General features: G+C 42.0%; 1 protein-coding gene across 2 annotated transcripts in view; it reads left to right on the top strand.

The window, feature by feature from the left end:
- The window catches only part of Ttc6 (tetratricopeptide repeat domain 6), a 154,267-nt gene that overhangs the window by 8,722 nt on the left and 129,746 nt on the right, over positions 1–15,799 (top strand). For both annotated transcript variants that reach the window (XM_087911793.1, XM_087911794.1), the window contains exon 2: positions 2,406–3,311. In XM_087911793.1, coding sequence (XP_087767919.1) covers positions 2,421–3,311 — 891 coding nt within the window. In that variant the 5' untranslated portion in view covers positions 2,406–2,420. The remainder of the gene's footprint in view (positions 1–2,405; positions 3,312–15,799) is intronic.

Here is a 15,799-nt window from a genome sequence, read left to right as displayed (position 1 = left end):
TGTTCGATTTTTGTGTAACCTGAAATCAGTGGAGTGTCTTGATATTACCTGCTCTGAGTAAGATATTTGGCCTATCACCAATGAGCATTAATTTTTTTATTCAATCTTTTATGACCTTCAAGTAAACTAAAATTTATCCATATAGTGTTAATAAATTTTTATTATGCTTTTATCTAGATGCTTACTCTTTGTCAGTTATAAAAACTTAGCATTGTATTTTAAATTAGAGCATTTGGTATAAAGGATGCCATTGGTTTCCATATTATCTATGTAATTTTAGATTCAAGTCTCTTGGAGAACATTTACATTTTAAATAGTTCTTAGTGTCTCCTATCTCTAGCTGAATAATCAGACCTACAAAACCCAACAGCATGCCGAAGAATGGAAAGTGACATTTAAAAATGATAGTAAATACACAACATGAAATTTACCCTTTAACCATTTTGAAATGTACATTTGGGTGAATAACACATTTTATTATGTATTTGGTTATGGCCTAGACTTCAATGAAGTGATACAAGGTCCTCATTTATTTTTTTCAGCCAGGATGAAACTCAGGGTCTTGTTAATGTTTGGCAAATAACTACCTACTGACTTATCTTCCAAAGTACCTTTTTAAAATGATATTTTAGTTGCTCCCATTAATTGCTGATATTTAAAATTTATATGATTTTTATTTTCTAGGCAGGATATTGCTGTGTAGCCTTGACTGTCCCCAAACTCAATACGTAGCTCAACCTTGGTCTCACACTTGTCTCTGCTTCTCCCCCTGAGCACTGCCACACTCAGATCCCAGATCCCACTTCTTTCTTCCTTTCTTCCTTCCTTTCTTCCTTCCTTTCTTTCTTCCTTCCCTCCCTCCCTCCCTCCCTCCCTCCCTCCCTCCCTCCCTCCCTCCCTCCCTCCCTCTTTCTTTCTTTCTTTCTTTCTTTCTTTCTTTCTTTCTTTCTTTCTTTCTCTTTTTTCTTCAGGACAGGGTTTCTCTATGTAACAGCTCTAGCTGTCCTGGAACTCGCTCTGTAGACCAGGCTGGCCTCCAACTCACAGAGATCCGCCTGCCTCTGCCTCCTGAGTACTAAGATTAAAGGTGAGCACCTCCACTGTTCGTCCCCCTTTTTTCTTAATCACCGACTAGGTGCTCCCATTTTAGCGTATGATGTCTGCTTTCTTTATGCTCAGTTACCAATCTCAGGCCTCAGGCTAAAGCTACCACGTTTCTTGGTTCCCCCTTTCGCTCTGTGTCATATCACCAGCCCCAAGAACTAATTTCATCAAAGCCTCCTTTCTGTTAACAATTTCAGGCTGTTTCCAGTAGTTCACAGCTATATACAAACATCTAGCACTCAAGGCTTTGTGAGTGAGTTCCCACCTCCGCCTGGAGGCTGACCCTTCTTCCTTCACGCTGCCACAGCCGAAGGGACACAAGCAGAGCGGCTGGACAAGGGAGACACACCGGGGGCCATCTGCAGAAGAAAGAGGCAACAGCTATGAAGCCCAGAGCAGAGATTTGGTCCTTCTGTTACCAGAGTCCTCAAATTTTCTCCCAGGAGAATTTTTTTTTAATGTGAAAATGTTCCAATTTAAACTTGTCAGATATAATTTTATATTTTTGAGAAACTTCCAAATAACTGGGAAAACAAACAAACAAACCATGTTTGCTGGCCCAGTCCAAGCCATGGGGAGGGGAGTACAGTTGGAGGCCCCATTTTCTATTGTTCCTGCTACCTGCTACCTTATTGGAAGTGAGGCAGAGGCAGGCGGATCTCCGTGAGTTGGAGGCCAGCCTGATCTACAAAGGGAGTTCCAGGACAGCTAGAGCTGTTACACAGAGAAGAAATGTTAAAATAGGTCCTAAGGGGCTTGGGAATTATCGCTGAGTTTTTTTTATCTCTGTCGCTAGTTTAGAGCAGTGGCTCTCAATCTTCCTAATTCTATGACCTAGTAATACAATTCCTCTCATGTTGTGGTGACCCCCAACTATAAAAGTATTTTCGTTGCTACATCATAACTGTAATTTTGCTACTGTTATGAATAGTAATGAAAATATCTACTTTCTGATGGTCTTCGGTGACTCCCATGAAGGTTTTTTGTTTGTTTGTTTTTTATTTTTCTTTTTTTTCGCCAAAGGGGTTGTGACCCACAGGTTCAAACAGCTGGTTTGGAGTAATTTTATGGTTCCTGTGAAAAGCCATAGATATAGACGTAAAATTACTTGAACACAGTATGTTCTATCTGGAGACATTTAGTGGGAACTGGAATTTTATTAACTCAAGTTTTGTTAAGTATACACACACACACACACACACACACACACACACACACACACACACACACATATATATATATATATATATATATATATATATATATATATATATATATATATATATGGTGGTATTTTACAGGTCAAGTTCATCAAGATGTCCACCATCCCGAAGCACTTCGGACTGACAGCCCGAGAAGAATCATTTATGTTTAAAGAGCTTGAGAAGATTCGCCAGGAATCCAAAAAGGAATATCACCAGTTCAAGCAGAAGTTGGCTGACAGGCCGCCTTTTGGTGTAAGTTCTGAGGATGACCTCGAGGATGGCCAGGACCAGGAGGCTCGCCCGCACAGTGCCAGAGCAAAGGGAAAAGTGTCCTGGGCTGCCAAGCCGTCCTCGCCGTCGACTGGGGTGCAGAGTCCAGAGCGCCCCGCCGCGGCCGCCCTGCAGGGGGCGCTGCAGAGCACGCGGCGCGGCCCGGAGAAGCCTGAACCCTTCCGCCCGCGGGACTTCTACCTGCGGAGCTCGGCGTTCCTGAGGCACGGTCCCCCCAAAGCGCCCCCGGTCATCGCCCGGCAGGCGGGCACCGCCAGGCCCGCGCTCCTGCTGCGGCCGCGTTCGCGTCTCAAGAGGCGGCACCCCAAGAGCCGGAGCGAGACGGTGTCTAAGCGCGTGTTCCCTCTGGCCGCCGCGCACGAAGCCAGGGCGCTCGACTTGGTTCGCGTCCGCTACCGACATGCCAGCTCCTTGTCCAGCCTGAGCAGCGATTTCGACGATAGCGGACGGCTGCGCAAGTTGCGGATCCACACCTACTTCCTGCGCGAGGGCATGGGCGGTTCTCGGTGGGTCAGGTCCTCGCCCAGAAGCGTGCGCCAAGGGAGCTCGACCAGCCAGGTGTCCTGGGCCCCGCAGGTGACACGCTTTATCCCCACGAACATAGAGGAGATCATCGCCTCTCAGCAGTCCGAGGTCCAGTTGGCTTCAGACCAGACCATTAAGGAACTCATCCAGAGCATCCTGGGCCAGAACTACGACCTCACAATGGAAGTAGGTGAACTAGACTAGTGTTTCAGCCTGTATGAGCTCTAGGCTATTATACATACATGTAACGTACACATGTGTATACATTTCTGGCACCGGGAGTTTAACTTGGTGGCATGAGATGTCTAGTTGGGATATTGTCTGCCCCATGGTTTGGTGACTCCATTTAGACTTCTGCAGTAGTAGGTTTCCATATGGCTTTTCAAACGGCCATAGTGTTAGTTGTTCTTTCCCCTTTCCCCTCCTTTACCTTTCTCTCCCATCTCCTTCCCCTATAATCTTCCTATTCTAGTTTTCCCGTTGTCTCTCCACACTGCTATAGTCTATCCTACCCACAGTTCCTTTCCATGTACCTCTGGGCTTATTCAGCTGCTAGTATATGTGTTGAAAGCTTAAAAAACTAACATCTGCATATAAGAGAAAAGAGACATTTGTTTTGTTGGAGCTGGATTACCTCCCCCAGGGTGATCTCCCCCCCAGCTCCATCCATTTAAAGACAAGTTTCATCTTTTTAACAGCTGAATAATATTCCATTGTGGTAAATATACCACACTTTCATTACCCATCCATCAGCTGATGAACATCTAGGCTGTTTCCAATTTCTGGTTATTTTGAATAGAGCAGCAACGAACACGGATGCGCAAAGGTCTCTGCAGTAGGATATTGAGTCCTCTGAGTATATATCCAAGAGTGGTATACCTTGAGGTAAATCTATTCCCAGTTTCCTGAGGAATTGACACTGATTTCCATAGTGGCGGTACCAGTTTGCACTCCAACCAGTAATGGGTAAGTGTTTTCCTTTCCCCACCTCTTTGCCAGCATGAGCTATCATTTGTTTTACTCATCTTGGCCATTCTGACTAGGGTTGAATGGAATCTCAAAGTACTTTTAAAATTTTTATTTATTTTTATATTTTCTTTATTTTTTGAGGTTATTATTTAATTAAAAGCGTCTGCCTTTCTTCCCTCCAACCTCCCTCCCCATACACTTCAAATTTATGGCCTCCTTTTTCATTAATTTTTATTGTATACACACACACACACATTTATACAGAAGCATATTCCTAAATATTCCTGTTGAGTCCATATAATGATACTTGCATGTATGTTTGTTTTCAGGGCTGACCTTTTGGCACTGGACAGCCAGTTGGTGGGTTCTTCCCTGGGGAGGGCCACCTCTCCTGCTCCCAGGTTTACTCAGTTGCCTACAGTTCTTTGTGTAGGGTTGAGGCCTCCTGGGCTTTTCCCCATGCAGTCTGGAACGTTCATCGCTCACCTTTGGGCAGTCATGTTGCTGAGACTTGGTGAATATAGCTTCGGATGTTAACAGGAGATACAATCTCCCAGAAAATTCCCTGAACTTCTGGCTCTCACATTTCCTTCCCATCTTCTACAATGTTTCATGAACCCTAGGTACCAGAGAGTTTTGAAAACGTATGCTTTGGGACTGGACCCTACAGCCCTGCATTTTGATTGGGTGTGATTTTCTCTAGTGGTCTCTGTTACAAAGAGAAGTTTCCTTGAGGAAGGTGAAGACTACTCTGACCTGTGGGTATAAGGACAGATGTTTATAGATTGCTGTTAGGGATTATGCTGGTGTAGACAATTAGTGGCTGTAGATTCTCCTCCAGTAATCACGACCTCACTAGCATTGAATAGTTAACTGGGTTCCCAATACCAGATGTGGCGTCCTTTATGAGCAGATCCCCAGTCTGATTGGAGAGCTGTTTTGTTGGTTATTGCCAAGGTATGTGTGCCACTACTGCACGAAGAGTTGCCATCCCATGCTGGTCTTTGACATTATTCATAGGCGTCATAGTTGGGTAGGACTGAAGGCTGCCTTTCTGCTTTGGAAGTTTGCATTCTGCCTCTTAGCTCAATGAAAGGCAGTCCTCGGGGAAGGGGCATTCAGGTCAGCGCCAGCTCAGGGGTCTCTGGTCCTGTTTCTGAAGGGCATGGTGTCTTCAGTAATAAGGACTTAACCTTCCACCTCTGGGAGGTAACCAAAGGCAACAGCAATAGGTTGAATGTTTTGGAAGTCTCTTAGCCTTGGCCATCCACTCAACAGAGGGCTCCTCATTACTGGTATTGGGGTTTGTTAGGTGGTCTTTGGTACTTGGAGGGAGCAGTGTCAGTCCAAATGAGAAAGTTATTAAAAGTAGATACATGTATTTATACACTGAATTCCTACGTGCATTATAGTTTTTTTTTAAAAAATGGGAAATAGTTAATAACATGCATCCTTGTGCCTTTTCAAACATCCTTCTTGCTGTTTTGCCCACCTCCCACCCTTTTCTGTATTTACCTCCCTCCACTTCACTAAGGAGCACCCTTCTCCTCCATTTCCCTTCTCTATTGCTCTCAAACCTCCCCCCCCCCCAATATTGGTGCGATGGTTTGAATAAGAGTGGCCCCTTAGGCACATGTATCTGAATGCTTAGTCATCAGGAAGGATTAGGTGATGTGGCCTTGTTGGTCAACAGGAGATGCTCAGATACCCACACTGGATAAGCCAGGGTGCTCTCCTGTGGACAACAGGGGATGCTCAGACATCCACACTGGATAAGCGAGGGTGTTCTGTGGTTGGCAGAGGATGCTCAGAACAAGAGCCGAAGGAGGTTGCTTGGGTATGCTGGTGTCCTTGAATGTCCATTTTTCCCGTGGGAGGGTTGTAGGTCTCCATTTCTCTTTTGTAACGAACGTGGTTTGCCCTTGCTTTATCTTCAAATTCTCCTTTCCTTCTGCAGACAAGGTCTTCCACTTTCTGAGCACTTCTTAGGAAACTCTGGAGTTGACAGAAGCACCAGGTGCCTCTTCTGCTCCTGCTGGCAAATTTGCACAGAGTTCTTGTGGCGACATTTTGTCTGCCAGTGTCTACTTTGACCATGTTTAGCTGTTTTCTTCCAAGCCCCATAGTCATCCAGTGTCCATTCTATTTTATTTGCCCAGGCACAGTCTCTATCAGCAGTCTCTTAAATGTGTGTGGTTCCTTATACAAGACACATAAAGACGTAATAATAGAGGTTGGTCCTCTGCAATCTAAAAACCCTCTGAAGATGGACTTCATATTTTAGATTTCCTTTTTAAGTTTGTTCAACTGCTAATCTATGAAAACATTCTGAAGCACACACATACACACAACACACACACACACACACACACACACACACACACACACACAAACACTGGGTAAATAATACCCAACCAGTGTATTCTTTTTTAAAGTTCTGTTTCTCAGCTTCTCTTTTTATTTGTGATACAGGGTCTTGCTCTATAGTCCAGAAGCGCCTAGAGCTACAGTCCTCCCCACTGCTGGTGCTGGGATTACAGATGTGTACCATGGTATTGGCTGTAAGCTCTTTTTAGCTAACCAGACTAAGAAATACTTGTTTATTATTTATATGGATTTCAGATCTTAGTACAAGGTGTGTGTCTGCACACACACGTGTTTGTGTACATCTGTGTGTGTATGCATACACACATGATGTAGAAGGTTCTTCTGTTTATGTGTTGCTTTCATTGGTTAATCAATAAAGAAACTACTTTGCCTGATAGGGCAGAACTTAGGTAGGCAAAACTGTATTCTGGGAGGAAGAAAGCAGAGTCAGAGAGAGCCGCCATGGAGACGCCAGGTCAGACATGCTAAATCTTTCCCAGTAAGCTACGACCTCATGGTGAACACGGATTAATAGAAATGGGTTAAATCAAGATGTGAGAGTTAGCCAATAGGAGGCTAGAGCTAATGGCCAAGCAGTGTTTTAATTAATACAGTTTCTGTGTGATTATTTCAGGTGTAAGAGAGCCGGGCAGCAGGGACAAACAAAGGACCCGCTCTCTTTTACAACACACACACAGATAATGGATTTTTTAAAAAATATAAAACTAAAACTGGACTATATATATACTTCAGCTTATTTTTGAAATGTGTTAATGAATATACATTAATAAGTATGTTATATTCTTTTAAACAGCTAGGTATTGTTGTGTACTGTTTAAACAATTTCTCCTCTCTTTGTTCAAATTTCAACTTTATCTTGGGAATAAATTTTTGTTTGTTGAAAGTATATTATTGAAATCTATTGAGATCTGGGCAGTGAAAATAATCCGTATTGTCTAAATGACGTCAGTACAGACAGAAAGCAATGGTTGGGCTCATCTTTTCTACTCTACTTGCTTTGTGTAGGACTTTGTTTTCATAGCATAGTTTCTTATGGTATTTCCAATGATATAATCATTAAGAATCTCCCGATGATTATCATCAAGTCAATTTACACACACACACACACACACACACACACACACACACGAGATAGGGTTTCTTTGTGTAGCCCTGGCTGTTCTAGAACTTGCTTTAGACCAGGCTATCCTCAAACTCCGTCAGAGATCTGCCTGATTCTGCCTCCCAACTGCTGGAATCAAAAGTGTATCCCACCATGTCCAGCAAATTTATACTTTTTAATTTAACACGTCAAGATCTATTATATAATCGGATGCTTTCAGTAAATATTAAAATGCTTGTGTATTTTTCATTTCCAAATGGAAAGCAGAATATTTGTATTAGTTCTCATAGATTCCTTTTCTGTTAGCTGGCTTGGTTATTGCAGTAATTTTGAACCAAGCCAGAAGTTGTTCTCGCAGAATCAATTTATTCTTTGTGAGTACAAGTACAGTTTATTTACATGAGTTTTTCTTTGTTGAGATTTGAATACAGAATTACTTGAAAAACGCGATGCTAATTTATTATAAAGTTCAGATTATCTTCCCTATTGTTTAGTACAGATGCTACCCAATAATTTCTTTCAGTTTCTATAACCAGATCCCTGATTTTAAGCTGTTGTGTGGCAAAGTCCATGTGTATCTGAACCTTGAATGTGATCTGTCTTTACATGTATGAAATTGGTGTGCAGCAAGGTCTGTATATGTGAGGTGAAGTGAACACCTCACCTGACAGCAATTTTGCCAGCTGGCTCTGCAACTGTGGTTATTCGCATGTTACGGTGAAGTCATCCCTCGCCTGCCATATGGATTGTTATTTCATATAAATCTTAATTCACCTTTATTTAATGTTTATCCTTTTAAATTGGACCTACTGACCCAAGGCCTCAAAATCTCCTTGAATGGAGGTGAAGCTGACAATACTATCTGGATCGTTAAAATCAGCACTAACTACTTTGTTAATGTTACAGAGTGTTGTTGTTAATATTACAGAGTGTTGTCGTTAATATTACAGTGTGTTGGTCTTTTTTTTAATGACATCTTGAAATTTGTGTGCAAATGGATGGAACTAGGAAAAAAACATTCTGAGTGTGGCAACCTAGACCCAGAAAGATGAACATAGTATATACTCACTCATAAGTGGATATGAGCTGTAAAGCAAAGAATAATGAGCCTATAGTTCACGACCCTAGAGAAGCTAAGTAAAAAATATTTTTTTTATTCTTTCAGCTATATATGTTCATATACAGTGTATTTTGATCATATCTACCTCTAACTTCCCTCTTTCCCCTCCACCCAGGCCCCTCCAGAGTGTGTCCCTCCCACCTGTGTTTTCCTTATTCTATTTATCATCCAGTTAAGTCCAATTAGTGCTGCCTACATGAACATGGGCAACCTATCAGTTGCCACACTCTGGGAGAAAAATGACTTTCCCTCTGTGAATAGCCATCATTCTTCAGCTTTGGTTAAAGCCTTACTAACCCTTCCCTCATCCATGTTGATCTCTTCAGGTCTCCTGCTGGTAACTATGGGCGGAGTTTCTCTGTGTCCCAGCAGCTGTTCCCAAAAACCACACAGACTTATCGTTAATTATAAATTCTTAGCCAATAGCTCAGGCTTGTTACTAGCTAACTCTTACATTTTTAACTAACCCATATTTCTTATCTACTGTCTGACACATAGTAGGACAAATGAATCTCTTTCTTTCCGTGTCTCCTCATGATTCTGAAACTACTCCCCTTTTTCTTCATTCTCTCTTTTTGTCTCAAGTCCTGTCTAACCTCTACCTGTCCAGCTATTGGCCAGCCATCTTCTTTATTAAACTACTCACAGTGACATACAATGACACAAGATGAAGGACTATTCCATGGGTAGCCGTAGCCACCGTGCTCATGAGTACAAGGATGAAGTTATGCCTGCCAGATAGCATTTCCCAGCACTGCAGTTCACTTCCAGGTCTTATATTTCTTTCTACTCCCTCTTCTGTGATGCTCTGAGCACTGAGGGCATTGATACTAATGTCTCAGTTTGGGACGAGCATTCAAGTCACTTATTCTCAGCACTTTGACCAACTCTGAGTCCCTGTGTGGACTGCTACCCTCTGTATGAAGAAGCATCTCATACCAAGTGTGAGAGCATCACTAGTCTATATTAAACATAATTAGAAAGTAATTTGACAACCTGTACCTCTAGCAAAACAGTAGTGGAGTAGTGGGTTTCTCCACTAGGGCATATTCCCTCCCCAGATAGAGGCTTTCAGCCAAGTTTACAATGCCAGGCACAAATCATCTTCTGTGGGGCCATCTTGGAATCTGGTCAGAAAACAATTGGTTACCCCAGTCATTGCTCCTGTGGGCATGTCTTGCCTGGGAGGTTGCATGCAGGTTTCACCACCGTGTAAGTAAATTGGTGGTTTTTCACCCCAGCAGTTATATAGCACCTCTGTCACTTTGAAAGCTATCCAGGACGGAGAAAGTTTTCAAGTCAATGCAGCTTGATTTCTCTATGTCCTGAGACCAAAACATGCTGTGTCTTCAGCAATAAATTCTTACTGTCCTGCTATGGTGCCAAACCAAGAGGAAGGGTGATAGACCTGTGTTGTTTGGAGGGGATGTATACCAGTGACAGCAGGTTCCTCTATAAGCTTAGTATTAATTATTAAATCAATAATATCTTCTACTTTTCAATATCTTCTAATTTTATAGTACTTTGCCAAAAAAAACCCTCAAGTTATTTAAAGTCAGGATGTATATTATATAAAATCTGGTAGTTTTATTCGCCTATCATGTGAACAGGTCTAGGCTACAGAAAGATGGGACCAGCTTATAATCGTTTTTGGGACATATGCTACAAAAGTGAGTGGTCTGTTGTTATGTTAGGTTACAAAGTAAGGATGTGGACATGGGAGGGTATTTTCTTCAAGAAAAACACAGTAGTTTATGAAGAATCCCAGTTCATATCTTTCCTCAAATGGTCGGAGGAGCAAATGAAATCTCAGCATGAATTTCGGAGACCTGGCCATGAAAGATCAGAAGTTGCCTTGCAAGGTCCTGCTGAGGAAGAAGGGGGCTCTCTCGTCCACCCCAAATAGAAATGAAAAGTTTCTTTGGTGTCTTTTAACGTATCTTTAATATATCTAAACCAGCGTGTGGTGGGTTTCCATAACACTTTTTCTTACATGCTTTGCATTGGCTAATCCAACCCTTCTCTACCATCCCTGCTCTCAGACCATTTTGTTGGTTGCTTCCAGTGATGACTTTTATTTACTTTGTGTAAAACTAGAGGGAAAAGTCTATACAAGTAAAGACAGTAAGGATGTCTTTGTAAGGATGATAGCAAGGCTAAGAACAATATGGCTGCCTTGACAGCAGTTTGAATCCACTACATAGCCCAGGGAAGTTACACGCCAACTTATTAGACACGAGGAACTTTTTATTTTTTATTACTGAAAAGTGCAGTATTTGGTTGCCTTGAATTCAGCTATCCTGTAACTCCCAACAGCCTGAAGCTAGGCAGCTGTATTTTTTTTAAAGTGTTTGTTTTTAAAATAGATTAGGTAAACAAGTGGGTTTTAAGGATAGGTAGATAAACAGTTTTGACAATAAAGCCAAAATCTTGAAAACTAGCCAGTTATAATCACAATTAAGCATCTCTTACCCCAAGTGAAAACAGGCTAGCGACTGCACAGTGCATTTCTAATTGTACTGAATATATATTCCACCTTAAGGCCGCTATTCTAAGGGCCCATCCTTACTTCATTTCTAATGTGTTGAATCTTTGTCTCACCAAAGTGGGGAGGATTGACTTGATGGACTTAGACATACATGTTCTCATTGTGTGTTTCCATGATCGTGGCAGAATGAAAGGTTAAATTCCATGAAAATGGAACACATCCTCATTTAATGCACTGCCCTGGACATATTTTACTTCATGATATTACATAAGAAAGAACTTTCAGAGTTCTGGGGATTAATTGCCCATAGTGTTTCTTGCCTCCGTTTTGCCCTAAAACACTGTGTTGATCTGGAAACACACACATGCACACACTGTACTACAGATAAGGAAACAGATCTCATTGAGGAAAGTGGTTTTTTCTAGGCCCTATGCCAATTAGGTTGGGCCTTGGACTAGTGAGCACTTCTGATGGGAGTGCGGAATTGTTGTGACTTGTTTTCTGTCACTCTGGGACTTTCCACTCTCTCCTTCCCTTTGTCTTCCATTCTTCTTCCCCTTGTCTACCTTAAGACCCAGAGCTCAAATAGTAAGATTATTTCTCACCATAACCCTCTGCTTTTAGACGTTTGTGGCGTGAGAACCTTCCTGTGGTGGGTTGGCCTTACAGCCTCTTCAGGAACGTTTTGTCGAGACCACCCGGACCTGGGGAAAGTCAGCAGCAGTTAGATTTCCTCCTAGCTTCCTGCTGTGAGTGGGGAGGGAAACGGGATGGGACTGGAGCTGGAGCTGTAAGGGATCCCACACATTGCTGTCCTTTGAAAGGCTACGGAGGGGGATAAACGACACTGGTCACATCAGAAGCTATTTACATGCTCCCTAGCCTGCACCATCAGGCACACACTCCGGATTCTGCTCACCTGCATTAGTTTCACATGTATAAAAGATTAGATCTTTCGTGTTAGACAAGGCTGAGTAACAGACCTGCTTGCTTTTTTTTTTTTTTTTTTTTTTTTTTTTTTTTTTTTTTTTTTTTTTTAATCTTAGTAACTGTATTTGTTGGAAAGCCTTGATCTGTTTTTCTCAGACTAAATACCTGTATTTTCCCTCCTCGGCTAGAAGTTATGGGTCCCCAGTATTAGGAGAAGAAAAGATATTTTGTTATATATGAAGTCTTTCTTATCATATACGGTGAGTTAGGGGCTTGCTGGAAATTCTCAACAGATGGGCTGTGTCTTACCAAGAATTCTCCCATGCCAGGAGGGGAAAGTCAGTGCTTCAGATATTATTTACATGGGGTTAAAGTATTATTGTGATAACTTTTCCCACATAAATCAACACATTGGTCAACAGATTTATTCTACTTGTTAATAAGCTAAATCTCTCATCGCCCACCTTTTTAAGAGGTTGTCTGTCTTCTCCAGCCTTTACAGATAATTTCATCAGTGAGATTCTTACCCTTTGCTTGGCTCACTACAAATTTATTAGGCACACAGGAGCAGATCCTAATGGAGCCAGACCTCATCATCTGAGTGAGATTTCCCCTCAAGAACGTTTCAAACCTTAAGATCTTCATCTCTTAATCCTTAGAAATAGGGTTTTTAAGAAAAGGAAGATTGAGTCAGCTGAGCCACCCTCCATTGTTTTATATGCTATGGAGCTCTACCTCGTCGCATTGTCTTTGGCAGGCGATTATTCTGGAGAGTGATTACTGACTATTATTCTCATAATGGGTTTTTATGTATGACTGCCCTGTTGCTCATTGGGGTTAAGAGAAGAGACAATAAATACTTATTCACAAGGGAAATTTTTGAAAAAGCTAAATGGGATGCATAATTCATAGAAACTGTCACTGGTAGGAAATCAAATCGGTTTAGCCAAGCACCATGTTAACAAGAAACAAGGAGCAAGTGGCAGGCCCGACAGGACTAGTTTTGGTGAGTTTATAGATCCAGATAACCAGGGAACCCAAAGGAACAGTGGCTTAGACTACATCAAAGTTTATTTCTTCCTTGTTTTTTTTTTTTTTTAATGTCTTGTAAAATGTTAGTGCAGGAAAGATATGGCATCTGGCAAGACCAAGATCTAGATTCCTGTCAGCTGATGGCCCCACCTCCTGTGACCCTCATTCCCACGGTCATCTTAAGGTCCAATATGGCTGCACCAGATATCGATCACATCAGCCTTCTTGCTGACAGGAGGCCACTGAATACGAGAAGCACATGCCCAGAGTTGCTTGTAATTTTGGCTTATATTTTATTGACCCCAGTTTTTAGCATATAAGCACATTTAAGTCCCAAAGAAGGAAGAAAAATAAGATAATTGTTGTGGGAAGCCACGTGTAATGCTTACATTTTATTATTCTGAAAAAGGGGAGACGAGTTATTGGGGCAGTTTATTAATGTGTGGGTGCCTCAGTTTTCTCATCTATACAATGGAGCTAGTAATGCCATACAGTTATGAATGTATATTGTGACGACAAAATTATCTTTTAAAAATAGTTGTGTTTTAATTAATAAGAAAAGAAATATTGAAGCTGAAAAAAATTGTGTTGTGTCTGCACGAACACACTTGCACGCTCTATCTTGAGTGCATGGTTGCTCGTCTAAGCCAAAAAGGGCATTGGATCCCCTGAAAGTGGAGTTACAAGCATTTATGAGCCACTGAATGTGGATGCTGGGAGCCAAACTAGTCCTCTGAAGGAGTGTCAAATGCACTTAGCTGCTGAGCAATCTCTCCAGCTCCAAAATTATTACAAATGAGGCAACACACAGTGAAAGACAATATTGCACTTACAGGCTCCGAGTACACATTACTGCATCAAACCCTATCAAGCCATATGCGCTGCATTTCCACCAGAGATGGGTACCAGTGTGCTTCTGTCTCTCTACCAGCCTTGTTCATTATTTGATTAGCATTTGATAACCTTTGAGTTTTTGCTAATTTGAAAGTTCAAAGGCTTCTCAGCACTTCTTAGTAGTGGAAACTGTTTGCGGAGAAGAACCTCTGCCGTATTTAGTATCCAGAAAGCATGTCTATGGAGCCTCGATTGGGAAGGAGGGCCAAGGATCTAATTCATCAGCTCAGACTCCTACTAGTATGCTGTGCACCTGTAAGGGACCTGTTATTGCATTCCTGTCATGGAAGATTCTTGCCAGATTGAGAAACAGAAGCAAACAAACGAAGTTCCTGCTCTCTTAGGCTATGATCTAGAAGACGTCGACAGAAAAGACAAATTGGCGATGCATTTTATTATCGTCAGCGAGTTAAGGACAATAACTGTATGCTGCAAGAGGCAGAGAGTGGCGGAGTTTCAGAGTCATTTAAATAAGATGGCCAGGGAAGGGTCTTAAGAGACCAGGTCATTTGAGCACACATCTGAAGGAAGTACAGGGCAAGGCATACAGTGATTGAAAGGGAGAGGAATGATCCAGGCAGAGGGAAGGGCAACAGCAAAGTCCTGAGGCAGAAGTGCCCATGTGGTATTGGAGCAACCAGAGGACTTGGATGGGGAGATGACATCCCAGAGGTAGCCAGAGAGAGCCATTCTAGCTCTTCCTTCTTATTTGATATATTTTATCCCCTTTAATCCCATGAAATAAAGTTCACAATTTTCTATCTGCATAGCAATGTCAGTATGACTTATTTGTAATGTACAGGAAAACTGAGAATAACTTGTAATGAAATCCTATAATGCAGTTGTCACAAGCTTTTATCTCTTGGTAATAAACATGTCTGGGCTGAAGAATACAAAGAACCATAGAGTGCAAGAAGGACCAGAGGATGGGAGAACCGTGTAGGCAGTGCTGTCAGCATCAGAGCGTAGTACAGGATCCTAATATCAGAGTGGTGTGTATTCAGCAAGAGACATAGAAAGTATGCTGAAGCCAGTTAAGGACTTTTAAAATGGAAAAATGATATTTTGCTTAAATGGAACATCAAGTCTGTATTGTGACGTGGGACAGGGTGATGAAGTATGATAAAACAAAGAAACAAACCAAACAAATCTTGTAGCTTGAAATCTTAACACATCCGTTTCTGGTAAGAAGAATAATTTATCAACAGATGGTAAGAGTACTGGATGGATTGGCAAAAAGGAAAATGCAAGACACAGAGAAATCGACCTCCATGGATAGTTTTGGAGGAGAATAGCAGCTTAATTAAATAAATACCTTGATTAAAAATTAAGTGAACAGCTTTAGTATATAATCCTTGAAAAAATGAGCGTTTCGTTAAAAATGCATCAACTAGCAATAACATTCTAATACTGTTTCCTTATTACTGAACATCCACTTCTCGCCAGGCAGTGGTGGCGCATGCCTTTAATCCCAGCACTTGGGAGGCTGAGGCAGGCGGATCTCTGTGAGTTCAAGGCCAGCTTGGTCTAGAGTTTCAGGACAGGCTCCAAAGCCACACAGAGAAACCCTGTCTCGAACTGCTCCCCCGCGCCCCCAGATTCCATTCCTCTGTTTCACAGGGCTGCTAATTTCATTATGCTCGACTCTACACTTCCGGCATGGATTTCCTTATCCAGTGTGCATGTTTGTGTGTAATTGCAGAGTGACACATGTGTGTTTGGTGATGAGAGTGCTGTGAGCCGATTGGCCA

This window comes from Myodes glareolus, chromosome 11 (assembly GCF_982192425.1).
Source record: "Myodes glareolus chromosome 11, mMyoGla1.1, whole genome shotgun sequence".
Taxonomy (NCBI): Eukaryota; Metazoa; Chordata; class Mammalia; order Rodentia; family Cricetidae; genus Myodes; species Myodes glareolus.
This window is presented reverse-complemented; position numbering and strand designations above follow the sequence as displayed.